Source organism: Lampris incognitus, chromosome 16, assembly GCF_029633865.1.
Source record: "Lampris incognitus isolate fLamInc1 chromosome 16, fLamInc1.hap2, whole genome shotgun sequence".
Lineage (NCBI taxonomy): Eukaryota > Metazoa > Chordata > Actinopteri > Lampriformes > Lampridae > Lampris > Lampris incognitus.
The window spans coordinates 36650725-36678095 of NC_079226.1; the positions used below are offsets into that span (position 1 = coordinate 36650725).

At 47.3% G+C, this 27371-nt stretch overlaps 1 protein-coding gene across 1 annotated transcript; it reads right to left on the reverse strand.

Moving 5' to 3' along the window:
• Positions 1 to 96: 96 nt before the first annotated feature.
• On the reverse strand, positions 97 to 23034 carry zmp:0000000662 (RING finger protein 145). Its single transcript, XM_056296364.1, has 10 exons — positions 22278 to 23034; positions 21503 to 21611; positions 20326 to 20417; positions 19573 to 19814; positions 16676 to 16854; positions 11833 to 11973; positions 4562 to 4744; positions 3411 to 3558; positions 2641 to 2997; positions 97 to 1883 (listed from the first exon to the last, which is right to left on the reverse strand). The coding sequence occupies exons 1-10, from the start codon at positions 22444 to 22446 to the stop codon at positions 813 to 815; spliced, it is 2691 nt and encodes an 896-aa protein (XP_056152339.1). The 5' UTR covers positions 22447 to 23034; the 3' UTR covers positions 97 to 812.
• Positions 23035 to 27371: the final 4337 nt, after the last annotated feature.

Genomic DNA, 27371 nt, shown 5'->3' on the forward strand with positions numbered 1-27371 from the left:
GAGAGGATGCGTGTGACGCCACATTGGTGACGACACCGCCGCTGCGTGGGTTAAACTCACGCTTAGAGAAACGCTCTCGGCTTCCTGTTGTGTCGTTTTGTTACAAGTTTAATAAACTCGTGTCGCACTTTTACACAGATTGTGCACCGCGTCGTGACTTTTGATTCAAAGAACAGACCACAGTAAAAAGTATGGATTCACAGCAATGACTTAATACTGAAAAACAGACTGTGCAATAAAAAAAACTTATGTGTGTGTGTGTGCACTGCAAAGGCAATTGAAGTTGTTTTCTTTTTTTTTACAAACACACCACCCCATATAACCGACGTCCAAAAGAGTACAGATTTACTATAGATTAAAATTAAAAAAACAGGGCAGTGGGGAAAAGAAAACTGAAATCCAACAACTTCCATTTCTCATAATGAACAGGTTTACTGGACACCTGCTAGAAATTGCTAAATATGACAGCTGTGTTAAATGTTGCACGTATAGTTCATTTTTCTACTTCTGCACAATTGCACCATGACTTTTGCCCCAAAACCTGATCTCTAAACTGAACCCAGACACGTCTTTATGTACTGGATAGAATCACATTCATTAGACTGTCAGTTAAAGGTCACAATTGTTTTCCTTTTTGTATCCCAGAGAGAAGGCGAGTGTGTCGCGTCCTTTCAAGGCACCATTGCCAGGTGGTCACTCCTTCTCCGTTCCCGTGCAAGAATAGGCAGCATCCGCGGCACCCATTGTGGGGCAGATTCACCCTCTTAAGAGTCTATCAAAAGTCCAGGTCTGAATGTGTGTGCTCACCTTTACTATCGAATTTGATGACTGTCCACATTGTCTGATAGTTCAGTGTTTCCACTGTTTACTTTGATAGATATTTGGCTTTTAGGGCCTGAGTCACATGACTCAGCAACTGGAAGTTTGTCAACGCCATTTCCTTCTGCTGAATCAAGGCTATCCCACATTTTAGCTGCCCCATCTCTGGCTGTAGTCTGTCTTTCGTTATTTGATGACCCACTTGTAATTATTTGGTTCCTTTGAGTTTCCTTGTGCAGTGATTGCTCGGATCCATTTTCACATGGGGGATCCATTTCCCCCCAGTCACTTAAATCTCTTGACTCACTGCCTTTAGTGATGTTCTCTTTAGTTACTGGGCCGATACATTTTTTCTCAATGCTCTCACAGTCAGCATCTCTATCTTGTAATATTTTGTCAGGGGAGGTAGAGAGGTCTTCCGGTTGCATGTGAGGTCCATCTCCCCTGCATCTAGATATCCTCTCCAGGTCATCTTTCTTTATGGGGTAAGGAGCATATGGCAGCTGTGGGGAGTCAGCTACCTCCGAACATGCTGTCTCTCCTCTCAACTGCCCCTCACTGCTCCACTTACCTGAATTGTTCTGGTTAGCATAAGAAGCTTTATCCCATGGCGCATGAGAACCAGTATCTGCCCCTAAAGTGGAGCTAAATGCTGGGTTAACAAATCCAACAAAGTCCCCACTGGAGCTAAAACGAAGTCCTTGGATGGCTTCCCTGTGTGGGTCATCTGGGGATCCCTCATCAGCCGTACCACGGACTCCTTCTGCTGTGGCCACAGCTCCCGCCTGTTGTTCTGTGGGGCCAGGAGTTAGTGGAGTACTTGGGGCCTCTTGTGAATTACCGTTGCCTGGATTCTCATCTCTCTCCTGTGCAGCTAGATCAAGCCCCGTCTCTCTCTGAGGCGGTTCTGCCTGAGCGTCTCCTGAACCCCGACCTTGACCAAGCGGGGCAGGTCGAACTGCCTGGTGGCACATAGGGCAAGTTTCCTGCACATACAGCCACTTTCGAAGGCAGTTGCCATGGAAGAAATGTCCGCAGTAAGTGATCACCGCAGCATTCATTTCCTGTGGGAAAAGACACATGTTGGAATCAAAAATATGAGTGCAAAAACTCCCAACTTATGTTGGTGTGGGAGTTCCTTCTCCACTTATCTATAGCTAATAGCTACAGTTGCTAGTAGTATTTTAGTCATTGTAGCTGTCAAAACTCTCAAATTTTCAACCTAAACCAAGGATGGATAAAGGTCAGGAATGTACCTGACCCACAGAAAGGAGGGAAAGCTTCACAGTTAAAACAGGAAAATGTGTCATGAAGGCACAGTTGTTGTCATCTCAAGAGATTCTCATTACAACCATAGATTTTAATTTGCTGCTGAGCCAAAAGTAAAATTAATAAAATTTTGGATTGTCGTTACCCCGTAACAATGTTAGTGTCTCCATTGTCAAACCTGAATACAATAAGGAGGATTAATAACTTTATGCCCTGTAACCCAGCCACTGAGGATGCACAAGCCAGTGCATCCTTAGTGCCAGTCCCAAGCCCGGACAAATGGGGAGGGTTGCGTCAGGAAGGGCATCCTGGTGGCCTGTCCAGGGTGTCTCCCCGCCTGCCGCCCAATGACTGCTGGGATAGGCTCCAGCATCCCCGCGACCCCGATTGGGATAAGCGGCTTGGATAATGGATGGATGGATAATAACTTTATATAATGTTAAAAAGACATACAGAGAAGCAGTTTACACAATATGCAAGCAGGGTTGTATGCCACAAAAATCTAAGGTGGTTCATCCATACCAGTGTTGCTGTGAAGATGACCTGACTGACCTGGAAGCAGATTGAGCAGACATCATTGTGCTGCTGCAGTTGTAGAGTCGTGGCTCTGGGTAGGGAGTTAATCTTCTTTGCCGCTTCCTGCCTGAGTAGGAAGCTCTTCCAGCCGGACTGCGCCCTGAGCCAAACATTGAAGTAAGAGTGGATGATGATGACGGAGGCACCCATCCAACTCCACTCGCCGAACAGGGACTCCCATGTGCCGTATGCTACCACGCAGAGGGCCACCACAAACTCCAGAACTCTGCTGACGGCGTTCACCCAGTAGATGACCTCATCCAGGCTGTCGATGGGGTCACTACAAAACAGCTCCACCATGAAGAGCGAATAGATAAGCATGGTACCTGTAACCTGGAACACCAAAAAACAAAGAAATATAATTTGCATTTTTCAAATGATCTGCCATTCTAGAGAGAACTTGGAGAGAGAAGGGGGCAAAAAAATACAATTTGGTAGACATGTGTACCTCAGGAGAGAGCCTTGTAGTTGCATGTACATATTTTTTTGCAATTATAAATGTAATTATAAAATAACTGTTATACATAAATTTTAAAGAACAGAATTTTACGTACAGAAATTTAGTAATAAAAATCAAGGTAACGTCAATGAAGACTATGTATACAAGAGGTAGTATGATGAGTATAGTATAATAGCAAAAGAAGTACAAGATAGCGTGTCTCTACTAGACAGTGCTCAAACTATACAATCCTCACATTAAAGAATATGGCATTAAAAACAGTAGGGGACTCGTCCATCTACGCTACCTGAAGAGATGTGAGCATGCAGCTGGAGACCAATATAAGCAGCCAGAAGTCCATGTGGAAGAACTGGGACATTTTATACGCCATGAAACCTGGGAACACCAGTAACAGCAGACACATGCTGAGGCCGCGGAAGTGTTTCCATAGACTCCTGCAGGCACAAAGAAAAAGAAGAACTTCAGTGCTGTAGGAAGCTTGTTTTGCGCTGCAGGAAGCGACTCAAAAAAAAAAAAAGAAAAAAAAAGAAAGAAAAAAAAAGAGTAAAATGACGCAGACTCAAACAGTGAAAGAAACAGGAAACCAATAACAATGTGATGACACAGCTGCTGTAAAAGGTATCTGTAAGTTTAGTGCTGGAAGGATAAACCTCAAAAAAAACTCTATTTGAGAAATGGACAGACAAAATAACCAACTTGTCTAAAAATATCAACCCACTATCCCATCTAATTGTGAAAAAAATTCTGCAACAGCAAAACAAATATCATAAACCATCAGGAATAAGAATTAGAAGTTTAAGTAAGCAGTGACAGCAATTTCAACCCCTATCACACATTGGCTGTCATGGCGATGGTAATTCCCCCTCCCCCTCTCTGAACAGGTGCCCCGACCGACCAGAGGAGGAGCTAGTGCAGCGACCAGGACACATACCCACATCCGGCTTCCCACCCACAGACGCGGCCAATTGTGTCTGTGGGGACGCCCGACAAAGCCGGGGGTAACACGGGGATTTGAACCGGTGATCCCCGTGTTGGTAAGCAACGGAATAGACCGCCACGCCACCCGGACATCCCCAGCACATAACATTTAGGTATGTTGAGGTACTTTCCAAGCGACAGAAAGTAACACGTTATTTGACAAACTGACAAACCGTTAGATTTACTGAATAAAGCATTTGTATTAGAGAGACCAAGTGACTTACCTCAGCTTTATGAAGCATAATTTTAAGAAAAAATGACCAAATTGATGAAGTGTATCAATAATATTGTATAGTGCTATGTGCTAAGATTCCTTAGAGAACATGCTGGTTGTAAAGAATGGGTTGAGCATCCTACACATGATTTGATGCTGCACTTCTGGTTCGCTTTTATAAATGGAAAACCTAATAAACAAAAGTGCCAAAAAAAAAAAAATGCACAAACTATTTGTAAAAGTACCTATTGCGTGATGCTCCCAGGGCTAGGATAACTGGGTCCGTTATCTCAATCATAGACTGCAACGTAGACGTCACCACGATGAAGAGGATAATGCTGAGGAGGAAGGTGCGCTGCAGTGCCTGCATATCCAGTAGACCCGTCTGGAGCGCCAGCAGGAGCAGAGTGACGCCCTCAGTGACACCTCTAAAGGGGAAGAAGTACACCAAGTTGAATTTCACCATCTCAAAATCATGGTTACATGGTGTTTCATAATGGGGAACCCAAAAATGAGAATGATAAACGCATAAAACAGCAGAATAGCAAAACATGAAGCAAACTGTATGTATTGAAAAAATAATGACATTAAAAGAGTGTAAACCAGCGCAAGGGTAGTAAGAACCAGATGATCTGGTACCATACGCAAGGCTGCGCCATAGTTTAAGGTCAGCAACATCAAAGACAAAAGTGCTTATAAGTTGACCCTGGCCTGTGGAATGACCCAAAGCTCTTGGTTTTAAGGACCTAAGGGATCTAACAGTATTATCTTCTTCTTCCTTCTTTCGGCTTGTTCCTTGTTTTTCAGGGATTGCCACAGTGGATTCTATAGTTTCCATCAGTACCCTGTGAAGACACAGCAACAATGGCAGCCTCAACCGATTCGGTATGGTCTTGTCAATCCGCATACTGATTTGGCAAACTTTTACATCGGATGCCCTTCCGGACACCACCACTAACCCTATGGATGGGGGCACAGGTAAAGCGCTGGATGCCATCCCAGTATTCATGGACTTGCACCCATGCCTGTCGCCATGGATCTAACAGTATTATAAAGGCACAAAAATACTGTACTGTGCCAATACAATATCCATCCATCCATCATCCAAACCGCTTATCCTACTCAGGTTCGCGGGGATGCTGGAGCCTAGCCCAGCAGTCATTGGACGGAAGGCGAGGGAGATACCCTGGACAGGCCGCCAGGCCATCACACAGGGCCGACACATTCACACCTAGGGACAATTTAGTACGGCCGATTCACCTGACCTACATGTCTTTGGACTGTGGGAGGAAACCGGAGGCCCCAGAGGAAACCTACGCAGAAACGGGGAGAACACGCAAACTCCACACAGAGGATGACCTGGGACGACCCCCAAGGTTGGACTACCCCGGGGCTCGAACCCAGGACCTTCTTACTGTGAGGCGATCGTGCTAACCACTGCGCCACCGTGCCATCCAATACAATATAACACTTTAAAGGTGAAAGGGTCATGCACACAGTGCAGGGGTCTTTTTGGAAAATCAGCGAGGCCTGGGCCTGAGTTACTTCTCTGAGTCACGCTAAAAGTATGACTAAGATTGAAAAATACTCAACTTAAAGCACTCCGCTGACACTCAGCTAGGACGGGAACTCCTGCTAAGAAACCGACACCACTATTTTACATTGTTTTGAGCCGCACAGCAAATTTACAATAATGTTTTGTAGTTTCCTCAACACTGCGCTCAGTGTGACTGTATATTTCATGAACTTCTGAGGATAACCTTCGTCACCAAGCAAGTGACATCCAGGTGCAATGTGGTTGCACACGCTCAATCAACGCTCGAGGCCGCTTTCACCGAGAAGCCTTCAGTCAAGCATCGACCCAAGCCATCTGGCACCTACACCGGTGATAACCGTTTGCATCCACAATGTGGCTGTTTATGCTGTGGTATCGCTTGTGGTTCACAAATGTTTCCTCATCCACACTTGGGACAACAGTGTTTAAATGTGCTCCATTTATAGCCACAACTCACAGAGACCCAGCAACCTGCGAGAAGGCTGCTTGCTTCTGTGTTACTTCTCTTTGAAAGGTGGGGAAATTTAATGATTCTTCACAAGTTTTTCGAGAACTTTTGTTTCGACGGAGACAGCACAAAATCTATACATTGACAGAGAGATTGCATCCCGGATAAAGTCGGTCACAAAAATTAATATCACTTCATAAGCTTCCCAGTGTCAAATGTTCTCAATACGGGCGTGGCGGTCTATTCCGTTGCCTACCAACACTACCAAATCCCTGTAATACCTTTGGCTTGATCTGGCGTCCCTACAGACACAACTGGCCATGTCTGCGGGTGGGAAGCTGGATGTGGGTATGTGTCCTGGTCACTGCACTAGCGCCTCCTCTGGTCGGTCGGGGTGCCTGTTCGGGGGGGAGGGGGAACTGGGGGGGAACAGCGTGATCCTCCCACACGCTACATCCCCCTGGCCAAACTCCTCACTGTCAGGTGAAAAGAAACGGCTGGCGACTCCACATGTATCGGAGGAGGCATGTGGTAGTCTGCAGCCCTCCTCGAATCGGCAGCAACTGGGGCGGCTCAGAAGAGTGGGGTAACTGGCCGGATACAATTGGAGAGAAAAAAAGGGGGGGGGGTTCTCAATATGTCCCTCCTGCCCCTGAATGTGCCTGCCCGCCTTTGTCTCAGCACCATCTGCTGGGAAGTCTAACGGGTTAGGACACCTCCGAAACTCTGCTAAGAACTGGCAGAATTGGGTCATTAAAAAGGAGAGGAACGTTAACAATATGCTCTCACTCCTATTTATAAAAGAAGGAACAAAACTGCATTACATGGAGAATTTGCTGCAGTTACAAATGACATCCTGCTCCAAGACACTAGTTAACCACAGACCGAGCTCTTTACTTACTGAACATGTCGAGAACTTGCCCATTACCTCACATGTTCAAAGAGAGTGTATACGTAAACTCCATCTTTAATTTCATCTACAGAGACATATCTTTGTCACTGCTTACTGCTTTAACAGTAGGATAAGTGGTTTGGATAATGGATGGATGGCTGTATTATTAACTTCAGTATTTCCAATTTGACTTATCGACTTGCTGCTGTAATGACGACCCACTTTCCACAATGGCATTATTGTTTCAACAGATGTGATCCGATGGGTAACAATATTGAAGATTTCCACTAAAATGACCATTAAGTTACTATCTTTCACTGAACGTGGTGACACGATGGCGATTCAACCCCACGACCACCGATGAATGCCATTGCAGTTTCAGTAATACAGAGAAATACAAACGTGTGTCTGTGAGGACATTCCCACCAAAGATCCCAGGCATCTATGGCAAGCCGTTCAATCATACTTATTATTATATTTATAATAGCCATTGTAGGCCGTATTACCAACACTGACACGACGGCCTACAGGGATGAGATTCAGCACCTCACATCATGGCGCACCACTAACAATTTTGTCCTCAATGTGCGGAAGACGAAGGAGCTGATTGTGGACTTCAGGAGGTCTAGAAGCTGCAGCCACTCCCCCATACACATCAATGGGGTGGAGGTGGCGTGTGTCTCCAGCTTTAAATTCCTTGGAGTCCACATCAGCGAGGAACTTTCCTGGACATTAAACACCCAGGCCCTTGTGAAAAAGGCCCAGCAACGCCTGCATTTCCTGAGGAGGCTGAGGAGCGCCTGTCCACCCCCCAAAATTCTCACCAACTTCTACCGCTGCACCATAGAGAGCATCCTGACCAGCTGCATCTCAGTGTGGTACGGCAACTGCACCTCAGTAGACCAGAAAGCTCTGCAGCGGGTCGTCAAGGCGGCCCAGCATATCACCGGTACCCAGCTCCCAGACATTTATTACAAACGCTGTCTTTGAAGGGGTCTCAGCATCAGCAGAGATCCCACCCACCCCAACCATGGACCGTTCTCTCCCCTGCACTGTGGAAGGCGCTACAGGAGCCTCAGAGCCCGCACTACCAGGCTCAAAAACAGCTTCTTTCCCCAAGCTGTTGCCCACCTGAACCTGGCTACCCACTGAATGTCTGTAAATATGTTTATACTCGTGCGCTTTTTTTTTTTGTACTTTGTCTTTAGCTTTTAGTCTTCATCTGTATATATCTTGTACTATGTTTGCGATGTTTGTCTGTGTCTGTCTTGTATTGTTTGGCGAAGCCGCAGCCCTAATTTATTTTTATACATGCACATTGTTTTTAATGACAATAAACTGAACTGAATTGAATTATTCATTTTAAGGCACTAGTTACTACAAACAAGACACAGGTACTTATTTTTATAAAACTAGTCAATATTTTGACTGTGGCTAGTTGCTATTATAAAGTCACAAGTTGGTAAAATTTGGATACTAGTTCTATTAGAAGAAGCACCATTTACTAATTTGATTGACTGGTCTCTTTTCTCTTTTACTAGTAATAAATGAACATTCTTTCTTTTGTTTTAGATACTAGTATCTAATTTAAAGGCACTAGTCACTATTATATTCTTACTAGGAAAATACCAAGCTGCTTATCAACTGAACCTTATGAGGCATCAAATATTAGATATTAACTATTTATTAACTACTAGTCAGTATTTAAATAATACTAGTTGTTAATCAAGTCCTACTAATCATTATATATTAGTTACTAGCAAAATAAGTAGGGCACTCCAGATGTCCCTCTACCCAGCAACACCCTCTAGCTCCTCCCGGGGGATCCCAAGGCGTTCCTGGGCCAGATTGGACATGTAGTCCCTCCAGCGAGTTCTGGGTCTACCCTGGGGTCTCCTCCCAGTTGGTCGTGCCCAGTAAACCTGCAAAGGAAGGCACCCAGGAGGCATCCTAACCAGACGCCCAAACCACCTCAACTGGCTCCTTTCAACGCAAAGGAGCAGCAGCTCTACTCCGAGCTCCCTCCGGATGTCCGAGCTCCTCACCCTATCTCTAAGGCCGATCTCAGACACCCTACGGAGGAAACTCATTTCAGCTGCTTCTATCCGCGATCTCACCCTTTCGGTCACTACTCAAAGCTCATGACCATAGGTGAGGATTGGGATGAAGGCTGACTGGTAAATTGAGAGCTTTGCCTTCCGGCTCAGCTCCTTCTTGGAGCTTCTATGGAGGAGGACTTTCGGTTGGCCTCAAGGAAGTTCTGGCAAACCATCCGGTGACTCAGGAAGGGAAAGCAGGGCTCGACTCAGGCTGTGTTCAGCCAGGGAGGGGAACTGTTGACCCCGACTGGGGATGTTGTCGAGTGGTGGAAAGAACACTTTGAGGAGCTCCTGAACTCGGGTAACATGTCCTCGGTGGAGGAGGTAGAGTCTGAAGACTCAGGGGAAGCCCCACCCATATCCCTGGCAGAGGTCTCTGAGGTAGCTAAGAAGCTCCTCGTTGGCAAGGCGCCGGCTGTGGATGAGATTCGCCCTGAGATGCTGAAGGCTCTCAACATTGTTGAGCTGTCTTGGCTGACACACCTGTTCAGCGTCGCATGACGGTCAGGGACAGTACCTGTGGAGTTGCAGACAGGAGTGGTGGTTCCCATATTTAAAAAGGGGGACCGGAGGGTGTGCTCCAATTATCGCGGCATCACATTGCTTAGCCTCCCTGGTAAAGTCTACTCAAGGGCGCTGGAAAGGAAGCTCCGACCGATTGTCGAACCTCGGATCCATGGGAGTTTGACCAGCCAGTCTACATGTTTTGTGGACTTTGAGAAGGCTTACGGCCGTGTACCCCGGGGCACTCTGTGGGGGGTACTGTGGGAGTATGGGGTACCGGGGCAGTTGCTACAAGCCATCCGGTCCTTGTATAGCCAAATTGAGAGCTGTGTCTGCATTCTCGGCACAAAGTCAAACAAGTTTTCGGTTGGTGTTGGACTCCGCCAAGGTTGTCCCTTGTCTCCGATTCGGTTTGTGATATTCATGGACAGGATCTCAAGGCGCAGCCAAGGTGAGGAGTGTGTCCATTTCTAGAACCTCAGAATTGCATCTCTGCTCTTCGCAGATGATGTGGTTTTGTTGGCTTCATCAGAACGTGACCTCCAGCACGCACTGGGGAAGTTTGCAGCTGAGAGTGAAATGACTGGGATGAGAGTCAGCACCTCCGAGTCTGAGGCTGTGGTTCTCTACTGGAAAATGGTGAATACCAACAAGCATTGATAAACACTTACTGGTGACTAATATATAACTACTAGTAGAACTGTGTTAGACACGAGTAAAAAGGTATCTTTAGACCTGATATGTATTTTTTAGCAACTAGTAACTTTACAATAGTGACAAGTGAAAGCCAGAATAGTGACTAGTATCTAATAATAATAAAAAATACGAGAGATTAATCCCCTTAGCCATCTTTTTTTATAGTGGGTTGCATTTAGCTGGTGGACTATGGGCCATTTAGGCACCAGTCACTAATGATTAAACACTAGTACTTTCTTTTTCAACACTAGTTGCTATTGTGAAGTTACTAGTTGCTAAAAAAAGATACTATAATAATAGTGACTAGTGCTGTTTAAGAGAGTTACCAGTAAATAAAAGAATTAGTGTTTACTGAATTGTTATCAAGTAAAAAGAGAGAAGTGAGTAGTCATAATCAAATTAGTAACTAGTGCTTATTCTAACAGAGCTACTATCTAATTTCTAACAACCAGTGACTTTACAATAGCGACGAGTGAGCGTCCGAGTAGCGACTAGTGTTTAAGAAATAAGTACTAGTGTCTAATTTTTAATGGCTAGTGCCTTAAATTGAAATGATAAAACTGCCTGCCATAGGTGCTGCACAGGTAGTGATGTGTTTCCCATCACTCAGCAGTGGTCGGTCCACCAGAGGATAGGTAGAACAAACACTCCGTGTTTTGGCGTCATGATAAACAAACGAATGAGCGGTTTCAAAATGACTCTATTTGTCAGTGTTCAGTAGTATAATTCAAACTGCATTTAAAATAACCTAGGCCGCTCTGATGGCCGAGCGGAATAAACCGCCATTCTTGCAATCTGCTCATCATGTGGCTGGGAGGTTCGTATCCCAGACTCGCCGTAACCGGTCACGGCCAGAGCACCCACGGGGTAAGGCATTCATTAGGCCACCCTTACCCGAGGGATAGTGGGTGTAGGTCGGTGTAGTGTTCTGGGACTCGTCATTCTCCAGCGACCCCTCTGGCACATCCGGGCGCCTGCAGCCAAGTAACTGAAAGCATTCTCCCTACGTCTCCTTCGCGGCCTGAAGGTAATGCAATCCATGTGAGGCTTCAGCGTGTAAAATAGCGAGAGCAGCCGACACGAGTTTGAAGGAAGCTGGTGTTACAACTATCTCCTTCCTGTGGAAACATGAGCCAGGGGAGTTATCTGATAAGAGTTCCGGCCATATGCCATTGGGTTAATCGGGTGGGATAAGGGGAAAAACTAGAAATTAAAAAAAAAAAAGTAACCTAAACACGTCAATGTTTCCTGATAAAAACAAAAGCAAGTTATGTGATAGGACACCCAAAAGAGACAATTCACCTGTGGCGACTCATGCTTACCTGTGCATGACATTCTCATTCTGAACAGCTGCGTAACCTCCCAGGTAGAACTTGCATAGGTTGAGCAGCCCGAGAGCTAGGTAGGACACCACAAATGTCAGGCCCAGGAGGGAGTAGGGTGTGGCGCAACACTCAGAGACACTGTTGAGACACAAGGACATGGTGTTCAGTTCAGCAAAGAAAACCAATTCAAGTCAAGTCTACTACTACTACTACTACTACTACTACTACTACTTTCGGCTGCTCAGGTTAGGGGTTGCCACAGTGGATCATCCATTTCCATTTCTCCCTGTCTTCTGCATCTTCCTCTGTCACACCAGCCACCTGCATGTCCTCCCTCACCACATCCATAAACCTCCTCTTTGGCCTTCATCTTTTCCTCTTCCCTGGCAGCTCCATATTCAGCATCCTTCTCCCAATATACCCAGCATCTCTCCTCCACACATGCCCAAGCCATCTCACGTCAATAATCTAAGTACTTTTTGTATAATATCAAGCATGTCAGAATCTCTCACACACACACAACTGTTGATGTGGTGGTGCCATTTGTAAACCAGCGGGACAACCCTTTAATTCCAAAGAAAACTGGTGTTACCCTCTTTGGCCACTAGGGGGGACTGTTGGCCTTCCGTTTTGTACACTGAGTGACCCGAGTTTACCTTCAGAAAGCAAAATATTGGTATAGGAGGTCAAATTATGCGTAAAGGTCAGAGCATTTGTGAGCATGAGTGAGGCATTAACACTGATGTGCGCACTGGTGTTTGTCTATGTACATGCGACACGGTGCTCGTAGGTGCCCTAGACTCCATGACAGTGTTGCTTTAACAAAACCAAATTACACACATGAATAGTTGCAGAAATGTGGAGACAGAAAAAGGAAAAATAAAGAAAAGAGTTAAAAGATTGTAAAAATCTTGGGTATATCCCATTTTTGTTAGTCTGTCTGTACTTTGTGTCAGCTTATTTTGGCCCCGCTACCGATTTAGCTTTGTGTTGACGTAACGCTACCAGAAATCCTTTCCGACCAATCAGCACTGATACTTTGCATAGCCCAGCTGACACAGTAGATGCAATGTTGAGATTTTGGAGGTGTGTATAACTGTGTACCTATGAGGCTTTACAAGCCGCAGTGGCCCGGTTTTCTTTTCTTTACAATAACTCCATCCATCCAGCTATTACCCAAGCCACTTATCCCAATAAGGGTGCCGGGATGCTGGAGCCTATCCCAGCAGTCACTGGGCAGCAGGTGGGGAAACACCCTGGACAAGCTGCCAGTCCATCACAGGACCGATACAGTTACACCTAGGGACAATATAGTACGGCCAATTCACCTGACCAACATGTCTGGACTGTGGGAGGAAACCAGAGCCCCCGGAGGAAACCCACGCAGACACGGAAAGAACATGCAAACTCCACACAGAGGACGACCCGGGACGACCCCAAGGTTGGACTACCCCAGAATTTGAACCCGGGACCTTCTTACTGTAAGGCGACTGCGCTAACCAATGTGCGACCGTGCCGCCCTTTATAATAACTCACAATGTGAACATGGACCTACACAGAAGCACATCACAGCCTTTACGCTGACTATGTTAAAATGCACTCAATATGATTTAGGTGAATAACAGATAATAATAATTATAATTCCGAGTTTACAAGACTGGTTGGATAGCTAAATGGTGGAACAGGAAACATGTTGTGTGCAACCCCGCTTCCAACATCGAGTTCCGAGACTTTTTGGAAAATGTCTTCGTTTCCGTTCTTTCACCTGTCCAGAACTTTAGAATATTAAGGTCCTTCATTTTATTTATTCATTTTTTGGGGGGATCCCCCCCCCTTTCTTTCTCCCCAATTATACCCGGCCAATTACCCCATTCTTTCGAGCCATCCCGGTCGCTGCTCCACACCCCTCTGCCGATTCAGGGAGGGCTGCAGACTACCACATGTCTCCTCCGATACACGTGGCGTCGCCAGCCGCTTCGTTTCACCTGACAGTGAGGAGTTTCACCAGGGGGATGTAGCACATGGGAGGATCACGCTATTCCCCCCAGTTCCCCCTCCCCCCTGAACAGGCGTCCCAACTAACCAGAGGAGGCGCTAGCGCAGCGAACAGGACACATACCCACATCCGGCTTCCCACCCGCAGACACAGCCAATAGTGTCTGCAGGGACGCCCAACCAGAAGAACTCTGATTAAGGTGTATAAAAAGCAGATTCAGTCAAATGACTGACAAAATAATCCAGCTCTGTCAATCACAACATGCCTTTATGGATTTAGTCCTTGATTTGATGAAGATAGTTGGCAGTTGCAATAATCAAATATTTGCCTTACTCTGATTAAAAGTGACTTTTTAACTTGCATGTAAACACACTGACTGTCGTTAATCAGTGACCAATTAAGCACTCAGACAATAGCAAGAGCTTTCATTTTGTGATTACAAAACAAACTATGTTGACGGTGCGTCGCGAATGACATCAGCATTTCTCTCACACTGAATACCACCACGGAAACTGCACACGACGACAAGCCTGACGCACTAACACCCACATTGATGATTTCTTTGACTCTACATGCAGTAAAAACAGGCATAGACAAGGTGGCTCCAACAATACAGAACGTGATTTGAGAAATTCTAGACCTGCCGTATACAGATGTGCTCAAATTGGTTGGTACCCCTCCACAAAAAACAAGGAATGCACAATTTTCTCTGGAATAACTTGAAACTGACAAATGTAATTGGCATCCAACATTGTTTACGCCATAATTCACAGAAATCAGACTTCGCTTTTGATTTTTCTTTTTATTCAACATAATTTTGTAAATAAAACAAAAGAAAATGGCATGGGGTCAAAAGTGATGGGACCCTTGACCTAATACTTTGTTGCACAACCTTTAGAGGCAATCGATGCAATCAAAGGTTTTCAATAGCTCTCAATGAGACTTCTGCACCTGATAACAGGTAGTCTGGCTTAGTCCTCCTGAGCAAGCTGCTGCAGCTGTCTCAGGATTGATAGGTGCCTTCTCCAGACTGCAAGTTTCAGCTCTTTCCATAGATGCTCAATGGGTTTCACATCAGAACTCATGGAAGGCCACTTCAGAACAGTCCATTGTTTTGTTCTTATCCATTCTTTGGTGCTTTTAGCTGTGTGTTTTGGGTCATTATCTTGTTAGAGGACCCATGACCTGCGAGCGACTGAGACAGAGCTTTCTGACACTGGGCAGTACGTTTCGCCCCAGAAGGCCTTGATATTTTCGAGATTTCATTGTTCCCTGTCCGGATTCAAGGCCCCCTGTGCCATGTGCAGCAAAGCCGCCCCAAAACATAACCTAGCCTCCTCCATGTCTCACTGTAGGTATGCTGTTCTTTTCTTTGAACCCTTCATTTTTTGGTCTGTGAACACAGAGCTGGTGTGACATGCCACGAGGCTCCAGTCTTGACTCATCTGTCCAAAGGACATTCTCCCAGAAGGATTGTGGATGGTCAATATGTATTTTAGCAAATTCCAGTCTGACTTTTTTATGTTTTTCTTTCAAAAGCGGAGTCCTCCTGGGTCTTCTTGCACGGAGCCCAATTTGGCTCAAAAAGCGATCGATGATTTGATCAGAAATTGACGTACCTTTCCCTTGGAGTTCAGCTTGTATCTCTGGCAGTTATCCTTGGTTCTTTTTCTACTATTCACACCATTCTTCTCTTCAATCTGGGGTCAATTATACTCTTGCGGCCGCGCCCAGGGACGTTGGCTACAGTTCCATCGACCTTAAACGTCTTCATAATATTTGCAGCTGTTGTCACAGGAACATCAAGCTGCATGGAGATGACCTAGTAGCCTTTACCTTTACCACGCTTGTCTAGTATTTTCTTTCTCATCGCCTCAGACAACTCTCTCCTTTGCTTTCTTTGGTCCATGTTCAGTGTGGCGCACACAGTGATACCAAAAAGCACAGTGATGACTTTTCTCTATTTAATCAAGCTGAATGACTGATTACACGGTTGGAGACATCTAATACTAATTAAGGAAAATAATTAGTTTGAAATATCACTATAATCCAATTATTTATTGTCTTTTCTATGGGGTACCAACAAACGTGTCCAGGCATTTTAGATCCCCCCCCACTTTTTCTCCCCAATTATACCTGGCAAATCACCCCCGCTCTCTGAGCCGTCCCGGTCGCTGCTCCACCCCCTCTGCCGATCCGGGGAGGGCTGCAGACTACCACATGCCTCCTCCGATACATGTGGAGTCGCCAGCCGCTTCTTTTCACCTGACAGTGAGGCGTTTCACCAGGGGGCGTAGCGCGTGGGAGTATCACGCAATTCCCCCAAGGCCCCCCCCCCTCCCCCAACAGGCGCCCCGACCGACCAGAGGAGGAGCTAGTGCAGCGACCAGGACACATACCCACATCTGGCTTCCCACCCACAGACACGGCCAATTGTGTCTGTAGGGACGCCCGACCAAGCCGGAGGTAACACGGGGATTCGAACCCAATCCCCATGTTGGTCGGCAACGGAATAGACCGCTACACTACTCGGACGCCATTTTAGAATATCTTTGTAGAATAAGCAATGATTCATCTCTTTTCACAGCTTCTTCGCTTTATTCTATGACATACCAAAGGCATGCAAGGATACATGACAAAGCAGCTTTTAATCTCATCACTTTTCAGGAGGAATGAAGCATTACTTCAGTGAGCTGTAAGGGTACCAACAAATTTGAGCACATCTGCAGCCATGTGGTTGAAGTGCCTTGCATACTTTCACAGGCTCTCATCTACCCACACACACATAAATGGGCACAAAAACACACAACACACACACACACAGACCAGCTGCTGAGAACTCACCTTGTGAGCAGGAAGAACATGATTCCCTGATGGCCTGCTGAGGTGCTGCTGCCAGCCATAGCATCTGAGCACAGCTGGACGATGAACAGAACAAGCCAGAAGATACTGAAGAGCACTGGGACGGCAAACTGGTTCCACAGAGAAATCCCCACGGCCAGGAGTCTGTACAGTTCTATTACCTGAGGGGAGGAAGAGTAGTCATGTGAGTAGGAACGTAAAAAAAGCAGGAAAACGGAGGTTTACTCTGCCTTAACATAAGGACAAAGGACACCACCCCCCCCAAAAAAAACAAACCAAACTACAGACCTACATAGACTATGAACACATGAATTCATACATTATATACACAATAATGAAAATTACACGATAACACAACAATATAAGGTGCACATGGGTGCGTCAGCTGTTCAGCAACCTGACTGCCTGTGGAAAGAAACTATTACTAAGACGGGTGGCGTGTGATCTGATGCTCCGGTAACGTTGTTTTAGATGGAAGGAGTGTGAACAGAACATGAGCTGGGTGGCTTGTGTCCTTAATGATGTTTTGGGATTTTCTTTAGCGAGCGGTGTAAATATTATGAAGTTGTGGTTGTTCCATGCCAGTGATTTCTGCTGCTGTCTTTACAGTCCTTTGCAGGAGTCTGCAGTCCTGAGCAGTCAGGGTGACAAACCACACTGTGATACAGCCTGTCAAGACACTCTCCGTGGTACGGAGATAAACGTTCATGAGAGTTTTGGTGCTATTGGGGGGGTGGGGTGGGGGGGTCTGCTTGGCTGCTCCCCGGCCGACTGCACTCTTGTGTTGGTCTTGCCGTGTCTTGCCCTTCTCTCCCAGTTCTGGAACACATACGCAGCACACACTCCATTCGATAGGCCTAGGGTTTGTGGGACAGTTGAGGTGCGAGCTATTTGGGTGGAGGCATGGTGGGTGACTGAGATATCGCGCACGACGCTCCTAACCTTGCTTGGACCTCGACAATGTCCTGAAATTTTAATCCGAAGCAAACTAGCTTAGTACACACACCCATCCACACAAACCATACTCCAAACAACACTCACTAACAGGTCAGGATTGGCGGGGCTGGAGGGGTGTGAGTGGTTCAGGTCTGATGAGCCTGGATGACTCATACCTCCCACACCCCACCATTTTAACTCCAAACATGACACGAGGGCACATTAAGCGCCGGCACTACTGGGAAGGGCGGGACATTGGCAGGTCAGCGTGGGTGGGTGGTCGGCCAGGAGGGGCCCCTGCCCAGGTGGATCGCTCTCTCCTCGGTGCTGCGTGGCGTCTGCCTGCTGAATACCGCCAGGGCTGCGGTAAGCACTGCTAGGTGCTTTACGGGGCCCTTGGGTGGCATCTCGTCATCATGGGTGTGGGCTGCGGGGTGGCGGGCGGCTGTCGGACTTGCACCTGCTGCTTGGCTTTTCTGTGATGGGCGCCGCGAGTGTGGGGGGCGGTGTGGGGACCTCATGTCTGGCTGTTCACGGGCGCTGGCGGGGCCCTGTCAGTCCTGAGGTGGTGGTGGTGGGGGGGGGGGGTTTGCCATCGGGTGTCTTCGGCTACGTGGGTGTATGCTCCGTGTGTGCAGCCAGATGGACCATATGGGGGCCCCCCTTGCCTGCCTGCCGGGTGGGCAGTCCTGGCGATGCATCGGTCTGTTGGTCACAGGGCCCCGCTCCGAGCCAGTGGTCTGTGCTTGCCGTCTACGGCTCGGGTGCCACGCCTGCGGGTGCCTTTTGTACCTCCGCTTGGGGGTTGGTGGTGTGAGTACGCCTCAGGGGTGCGGGCCTAGCTTGTGCTTTTGGGGACTGGTTTGTGCTCCTCAGGGGCATGCATGGCTGTTGCTCTGCGGGCTCCTGGCTCTCCTGAGGGCTCGGTGTTCCTCTGGGGTCACGGTGTTTGGGCTCCAGCTGTTCTCTTGGTTGTGGGGTGTCTGCATGACTCGGGGGGGGGGGGGGCATGTTTGGCTGCAGAGCCTGTCTGGTGCTCGGAGGAACTACAATAAGACACCAGAATTTATCGCGATTAATCCCGTGCACTCACAGGTGGCCAGGTCACATTCACACACTCCCTGGAAAACTCTGGATTACATCCTTCTTCCTAGTCCTTTCTCCCCTTTTTTCCTTGTCTTCTCCTTTATTGCTATAACTACTATCCTAAACTGACATCGATAAGATCGATCTAATTATGTTTTGTCGAACACACGTCAGTTTCTACGGCTTATCAGATACACACATGTTGTCATGTTTTGTTTCCGAGTTTCCTTGTTTCACTTGTGGAGATTGTCCCCCTCTTGGAGAAGTGACGCTGATTGGTTGCTTGGCTGATCAAACATGCTGCAGAGGGGGACCGGCGGGGGCTATAAATGTATAATAATAACCCTGTGCTCTTGTCCTCCCACAGATCATCCACAGGATGGAGTTATTTTTACATGCGGTTCTTGATGATTAATAAAAATTGCCTCTGCAGTTGGAGAATCTGGACTCCACTTGCAGAATAACTGTCCCGGACACATTGGCATTACAATTTCCATGTGCTGTATGCCAAGCCTGTCAACAGCACAGGACTAAAAAAAAAAGGGGGGGGGGTACACACCCAAAATTCCAAGATCCTGGAAAAATTGGAAGGAAAAAAAATCTCTTCGGAAATGGACAGAGAATCACATTATAAAACCGATGTGTTCAAGATTTGAGCAGGTCAAAATGTCCTATATTGGCTATATTATGCTACACTTAACCAAGACTCTAACAGCCTCTAAAGGAGAAATTCACACACCACAAACTGAGCGCACCCCATTTCAATTCAAATACTTGGGAGGTAATGGACTACAAAGCCCTCTGACTCACTGACATGGGAGAATAAATGAGTTTCTTATCAACACCATGTCGGTTACCTCCAGCTGAAGCAGCTCTGAATAGGCAGCCCTTGCCAGGCGGTATGGCACAAAGAGATTGGAAAGAAGGAATATGGCAATGCCAGCTGCGGTCAGACCCATGGAGAAGACGCTGACGGTTAGCAGCGTGGTGTGGGGTGCGGAGCAGAGACGGGCCAGCAGGGGCAGCATGTGGGCAGAAAACAGCCACACCTTTCTAGTCTTCATCAGAAAGGCACACAGCGTGCTGAGAATAATCTGGCCTGGACCAAACAGAGGGAAAGCAAAACAGAAGTCAGATTACCACAGTTGAGATGACAGAACTGCACAGACATTGCTAAAATGATTACCAATGTTTTGATTGATGTCAAAAAAATAATTAATAAAGTGAGAGTATGCCCAATATGTGACAACTCTACAATTGTGGCTCTAAAACTATGGAAGCTTAAGTTGCAACATGCAGTTATAGACAGTACATTGTGCAGGCCTATGTGTAGCACATTTTGATGCACATTCTAAAAAAAACTATTCTCAAGTACACATTATATTCTCTCATATTCTTGCATACTTTTTTTCTGCTTGAGAATGATGCATTTATTTCCACTGTGTTCTCTATGCTGAACACTACCAGGACAAATTCCTTTAACTGTATGTGAAAATTTACTTGGCTATCAATAGAAAATAAATAATGACGCAATGGCATTACTGTCATTGCGAAATAGGCAGGTTTTGCAGAGTGACCTCTATGTTTTCCAGTGTGGCATTGTAACCTACTCGTCAGTGCAGAGACGAATCGGTTGAAGGCCAGAGAATCAAGATACAAAGCCCCTTCATAACCGTAGTGCACTTCCTCGCGTACATAGTCCCTGTTAAGTAGACACTGGTTATAGCACTGTAATTATGTTTTGCTTATTTTTACAAGACAGATACAAAAACAAGGACATAATGCATGGGAACTGCTCATTTTTGGTACTATAGGAAGGCTAGCTGTCCTTGCACAGAACATATACACGCCTTCACCCGAAACGAGTAAAACACAAGTTAATACAAAGATAGTACATATATCAAATCTATGATTCACTATCTCCATATTCAAATGTGAGGCTGCACCCTAGATGATGACACTATTTGGTGCTCTATAGTGTCCCTTGGCAAGATTTTCTGTTGTTCGGTGGTACAGCGTAGCTGAGACAGCCGCAGAAGAATCCTGTTGCTTTTTGCCAGAACTGCTGCCGAGTTGACAAACAGAGCTGCCGGTTGCCGGAACCGCTGCCAAGTTGACTGAGCGGAGCCGCCATGGTTTACCCTTTCCAGGTACTGACAGCTGGGTAAGCTGTGCCCGGGAATTTGAATTCAGAGTTACCTTCTCCTAGCCTTTGCCTAAAGAGCATCAACCCACAAGGCAGCAGGTTGATTTGAAACCAGTTCCCTTCTCCTATCCCAATGTGTTGGCTGGACTGGGCACCATGGGAAGTACCATACAGGCATGCAGGAGGACCAGATCTATCAGTAGGAACGTTGTCCTTGGCCAAAGGGCCCTTGCTGAGGTAAGGTGCTAACCCCTCTACAGTCTGCGGTTGCAGTTTAGCATCTTACCCAGCACAGAACACAGCTAATCCATAATGCACACCGTCAGTGCTGGGTATCAAACTAGCAGCCTTCTCAAAACTCAGCAGTAGGCACCCTCCCTAACCAACTAGCTAAACCCAAATATTGTCACATTACAAAAGAGTTATAACCTATGCAGTGAACAATAAGGGGCTCAGCATAAAATTATATACAACTACAAAAATCTGTGATCAGCATCTCAGAGACACACTCGGGAGTCTAAAGGACATTTGATACAGAGCAGGACAGATAGTGTGAATGCAATGCCACTAGAAACAATTGATTCTTCCTTTTATTTGTAGCACCATGCAGCAGCAGTAGTAGTAGTAGTGGGGCATCTCACTTGGAAATCTGATGCCCTACATATAGGAGAAGGGCAGCAAGGATATGGAGGTAGAGCGTTATAATGTGTCTCAATGGCAGAACCAACACCACCAGGTTGAACAGGTGACCTGGAAGGCAAATAAGAAAGTGCAGGTCATGTTGTTTGTGTTTGACATCAACTTTGACTTTCAGCAGGCGCTTCAGAGCATGGATACACATTCAAGAGAGAAACACATGGGCACACACTCACACATGGACTAGCTGTTGCCCAAAAGCTAAATTCCCAATCCAAATTGTGTAGCACTAAGTAGCTCATAAACCAAACCTTAACATCCGTTACTAAAAATTGGTTTGTCCATGACAATTGATTTGGTGACATATACTTTATATCAGGGATAGGCAACATGGTCCAGAAAGGTGCAGGTCTTTGTTCCAACCAAGCAGTTACACACCTGATTCTATAGATCAACCAACAGTCTTTGCTAAGGACCTTGATTTGTAGACTCAGGTGTGTAACTCCTTGGTTGGAACAAAGACCTGCACCCGCACCGGACCTTTCTGGACCATGTTGCCTATCCCCGCCTTACATATTTGGCCATCTTGGCTGTCGCAAGATTTAAAAAAAAACGTAGAAAATACTTTGTGGGGACCAGTGATATCACTGGTGAATGGTAATCTGACCATATGGTCTGTGGGTATCTAAATGTAATGCTAAACTCTTCAGTACATTGGGCAAGATGACAAACGGGGTGACTGCCTCGGGAGTATTTCAGCAAACGTGTACGCCTACATACCTAGGTAGTACATGTTCCAGATGGCATATTTGTATTTGAAGAGCATGTCCTCGTTCTTAGCCTTGAGGTGCTCTGTCAAGCCATCAATGTCACATTTATAGAGCAGGTCCAGCACCAATATGCTCGGCACCCTCAGGGCAACATTGGCCAACTCTTCCAGACGAGGCATCCTGACGGCGGCTTCGCATCGGACGACGAGCTTTCGTCACATGTTGTCCGACGCGTTTTAAATCACGCCCGAGGCTGGCGGTTCATACGCAGGCTGACTTGTGTTTCGGTCGTCCTCTCGTCATCTGTACATCCCGCAGTCGTCCATGGGGAAACCAGTCAGTGAGTCCTCTTCGACCGCGACCAGGCCGTGAGCGGCGGTAGTTGCTGCACAGTTCGCGTCGAGCCTTCAGCCCTCCATGTTCCCTGGGGGAAAGGTGAATGATCCCCGCGGCGTGAGCGGTTTCATTCGGTTAGCACGTGTTTTGAGGCGTAACCGACCAGACCTTGGTGCGCCGACTCCCCACAGCACGTCGCGCCCCTGCGGGGGAGCCGTATGCTAGCACGCTAGCTCGCCCAAGCATGTTTTCCCAGTGGTGCGAAGCGCCTTTAAGAAAGGAAAAAAATCCGCAAATTTCATTCGTCCGAGAGATTTAGAGAATGTGCCCATGGGGGAGGGGGAGAAAAAGCGACACAGACTGGCCAATAACCAACAATAAACAGGGGAGCGCAATACTTCAGACGCAATGTTGTGGTGCGAGTCGCTTGCGTGGCCGTTTCCGCAATACGTCATGTAGAAAGCGCACCAATCGGTTTGGAGGAAATGCCTCCATTTCAAAATAAGAGACCTCTCGTTCGCTCGTCCGGGTAACGCCTTGTCAGACGCCCGAACGGGAACCGCAAGACCGGAAGTCGTTTATTGATTTTTCCTCCTCCATTTCAAAATAAGAGCCCTCGCCTTCGCTCGTCCGGGTAACGCCTTGTCAGACGCCCGAACGGGAACCGCAAAACCGGAAGTCGTTTATTGATTTTTTTCCTCCTCGGTTATTTCCGAAGTTATTTTTAAGGTTGCCACGTTTTGCACAGACAATGGCTGTTGGTGTCTTTTGTGACGTCACGGAAACTTGTTGAGTGACAAGAGATGAATGGCGAATGGGGGGGGGGGGAATGAATGGTGAATGGACTGCACTTAGTGTGAACTACTAATCAGACACGTTAGCCCCTAGCTAATGGGTCTGACCCTTTAGCCGAGCGGTTAGTGACGTCGCCTTGTGATGCAGTACACCTCGTATCGGATCCCGCACCGGCCAAGAAAATAACCGGTTACACAAGTCTAGCGACCATTCAACGCGCCTTTTAATGGGCGCCTCACATTCACACGCTGATGGAGGAGGCTGCCATTCAAGGTGTCGGCCTGCTCTTCAGGAACAGTTAGGGGTTCAGTGTCGTGATGCCGTCTACAGAATGTCTCTCCTTTCAACACGGTTCTCCAAATTGATTCCACACATAAACATTCATACTCATACAAACGACAAACGGAAAGTTCTGGTCTCATTTCAACACTTCACTCATTAAGATGGCACATTAAGAAATACATTGGACAAGTATGCGCTACTACACTAAATTCTACTTTTTAGGGGGGGGGGGTAACCTGGCCAATCACCCCGCTCTCCGAGCAATCCCGGTCGTTGCTCCACCCCCTACCAGGCTGCAGACTACACCATGCCTCCTCCGATACATGTGGAGTCGCCAGCCACTTCTTTTCACCTGACAGTGAGGAGTTTCGCCAGGGGGACGTAGCGCGTGGGAGGATCGCGCTATTCCCCCCCCGAACAGGAGCCCCGACCGACCAGAGGAGGCGCTAGTGCAGTGACCAGGACACACCCACATGCGGCTTCCCACCCGCAGTCACTGCCAGTTGTTTCTGTAGGGACGCCCGACCAAGCCAGAAGTAACACGGGGATTCGAACAGGCGATCACCGTGTTGGTAGGAAACGGAATAGACCGCTATGCTACCTGGATGCCCTAATTTCCACTTTCCCCACAGTTTCCATTAATAGCAGTTTTTCTTTTGTTAGATCTTTGATCAAGATATGAGGACGTCAAGGCAAATTCAAAGCACAAGTGCTGTGTCATCAGAATTCAAGCAGCAGAGAGTGCAGATACACATTTGAAGACCAAAAGTAGAATAGATAAATTTGCAGTAGTCGAGTTCTAAGTTTTATGCTATCTTCTTTTTGATGAGTTTGTTGCTGAGTGCAACCTTCTCATCTGTACTTTCCTCCCTGTCTTCTCAGGAGAGTTGTGGTTGTTCCCAGTCCCCAAACCACTGCTCAGCAGCTATCGCAGAAAACCCTTGTCAGTAGACCGAGTCTGTGATCAGGTCATGCTATCACAGGCTACACTGACAAGAGAGTGCCAGATATTTGGTGCATCACCATCATCAGAGCAAGCTCTCAAAGAAAACTCAGCAGAGACAAGAGAATTGACTGACAAGGAGGAAGCGGATTTGGAGCAGCAGGTGGAGCATCGCCACAGAAATCTGTGGCAGAAGGTGAATTCAGAGTTGTATGAATGACTCTGTAGAGAGGGCCATTAAGAAGCTCTCTCTGGACCTATAACAGCTTGTAAACACTTCCTGTAGCCGGCTAGGAGTCTTTCTATTCTTGCTTTTGGAATTTTCCCCATTCTTCCTGGCAGAATGCCTCTAGCACAGAAATGGTCTTCTGCCTCCTTGCATGCATGACACGTTTGAGCTCTCTACACAGATTTTCAATCATACTGCAGCGTTCACCGCTATTAAAAAAGACACACTTTGAAACTTACAACTAAGCATTGCTTTATTCACAGCTGTTGTCGGCCACAGCCATGCCGTATACACCACCATTAAGCCCAACTCACAGGTCATCTCTCTCTACCTAGTCCTGACCCACTAACCCTTGACCCAGCAACAGTGTACCCCCCAGAACTGCAAAACATCTCTCCCAACTATATGCAATGAACACTTGTACCCCCTCGGTGAAGCTGAACACACTACAGTATACAAGTCTGGGGACTTTGGTGGCCATTCCAAAACCTTTATCCGTCTTTCCTGGAGGTACCTCGTGGTTGATTTCGAGGTATGCTTTGGCCAATACCTTGCTGGAATACCCTACCTCTCTTCAACTCCAATATCTGGACTGACCTTCGACCATGAGCCTCTAGAAGTTCTTGATTTATGGTGGAATCAATTCTTCCTTCCAGCAGCACAGTACTTCCTCTGCCCCCAGCTGCCACACAACCCCAGAGCATTATGGCTCCACATCCATGTTTAACAGTTGGCAAGGGGTTCATCTCTGCAAATGTTTCACCCTTTTTTTCTCCAAACATACTACATTCTTTGGGTGTGGCCAAAAAGTCCCATTTTGGTTTCATCAGTCCAAACCACATCATTCCAAAAGGCTTCAGGCTTCTCAAGCTTTTTTCTTGTTTTTTTTTTTTGCATACTTCAGATGCTTAATTTTGCATCGAGGTTGTAGGAAAGGCTGCTCTCTTTCTGACAATTCTGCCATGTAGGTCTTTGTTGTTGCAAGTATGTTATATTGTTGTCCTGTGAACAACAAGACCTGTGTCTGCTAATCTTTCTTGCAGCGATGCGTGACTTCACCTGAGCAGTGAGGACAGTGAGTCCGCGGTGGCGTAGCGGTCTAAGCATCGGCTTTGTGTCGATGCAGTTGCCCACTGGGGACCGGGGGTTCGCGCCCCGGTCTCGTCAGATCCGACTATGGCCGGACTCGATGAAGCAGCAATCATTGACACCGCTGTCTTCGGGAGGGGGGCGGAGTCGGCCTGTGTTCGTCACGTGCGTGTGTCGCAGTGGCATAACGACTGAAACCGGCGATCGGTTTCATATGCACATTGCTGTGTCCATTCACTAGAGTTACAATGGCCATGTGTACTATTCACAGAGGATCAGGGAATAGGTGCAATCACAGATGGTGACAGATGTACTCTTAGCCCCCCCCCCCCTCAGTTCAGGGACGGTCGTTCCCTCCTAACATAGATGGCCTCTTTGACTCCCCGTTCGGACCAGCGTTCCTCCCTGTCAAGGATGTGCACATCCTCGTCCTTGAAAGAGTGGCCACTGGGCTGTAGATGGGTGTAGACTGTGGAGTCCTGGCCTGACATGACGTGTCAGCTCCTCTGTGCTGTGCCATCCTCTTGGCCAGTGTCTTTTTAGTTTCCCCAATGTGCAAGTCACAGTAGCGAAAGTTGTTTTTTTTTAATGTCATTTCCATGACTAGGGTGCCTGCCAGCATTCTGACCAGACTCTGGCAGAAAGCAGTGGGAAAATCGAGATGCTGAACCAGCGGCTAACCGCTGCAGTGAGGTCTCACTCTGGAGCCCGAAGGACGCTTTGCAAGGAGAAGCTTGAATCCGCTAAGCTGCGAGCAGAGCTGATGAGGATGAAACATAATAGACAGCAAAAGGGTTAAGGATGACGTCATGACCTGTCAGACATCACAACAGGACTCTTGAGGGAAAGAAAATCACGTTCTAGAGATGGCTATAGCTCGTGCTCTCTGGAACTGGCATAAAAGACCACTCTGGTCACCCGGCAGATATACACAAAGGGTATCATGGCTGACACACACAAAAAAGCTCAATAAGTAGGAGTCCCTTTACTGTGTCACTGTTTAAGTTGTTGATACACCCCAAGACCAATTCACCACTGCATGCATGTGACGTCAGAACGGCTCCCTTAAAATTAGTCTGTTGTTTTGCGCGTCCGGCTGGCGGGGCGGTCTATTCCGCTGCCGACCAACACGGGGGTCGCCGGGTCGAATCCCAGTGTTACTTCCGGCTTGGTCGGGCGTCCCTACAGACACAACTGGCCGCGTCTGCGGGTGGGAAGCCGGATGTGGGTATGTGTGCTGGTCGCTGCACTAGCGCCTCCTCTGGTCGGTGGGAGCGCCTGTTCAGGGGGGAGGGGGAATAGCGTGATCCTCCCACGTGCTACGTCCCCCTTGGTGAAACTCCTCACTGTCAGGTGAAAAGGAGCGGCTGGTGACTCCACGTGTACGGGAGGAGGCATGTGGTAGTCTGCAGCCCTCGCCGGATCGGCAG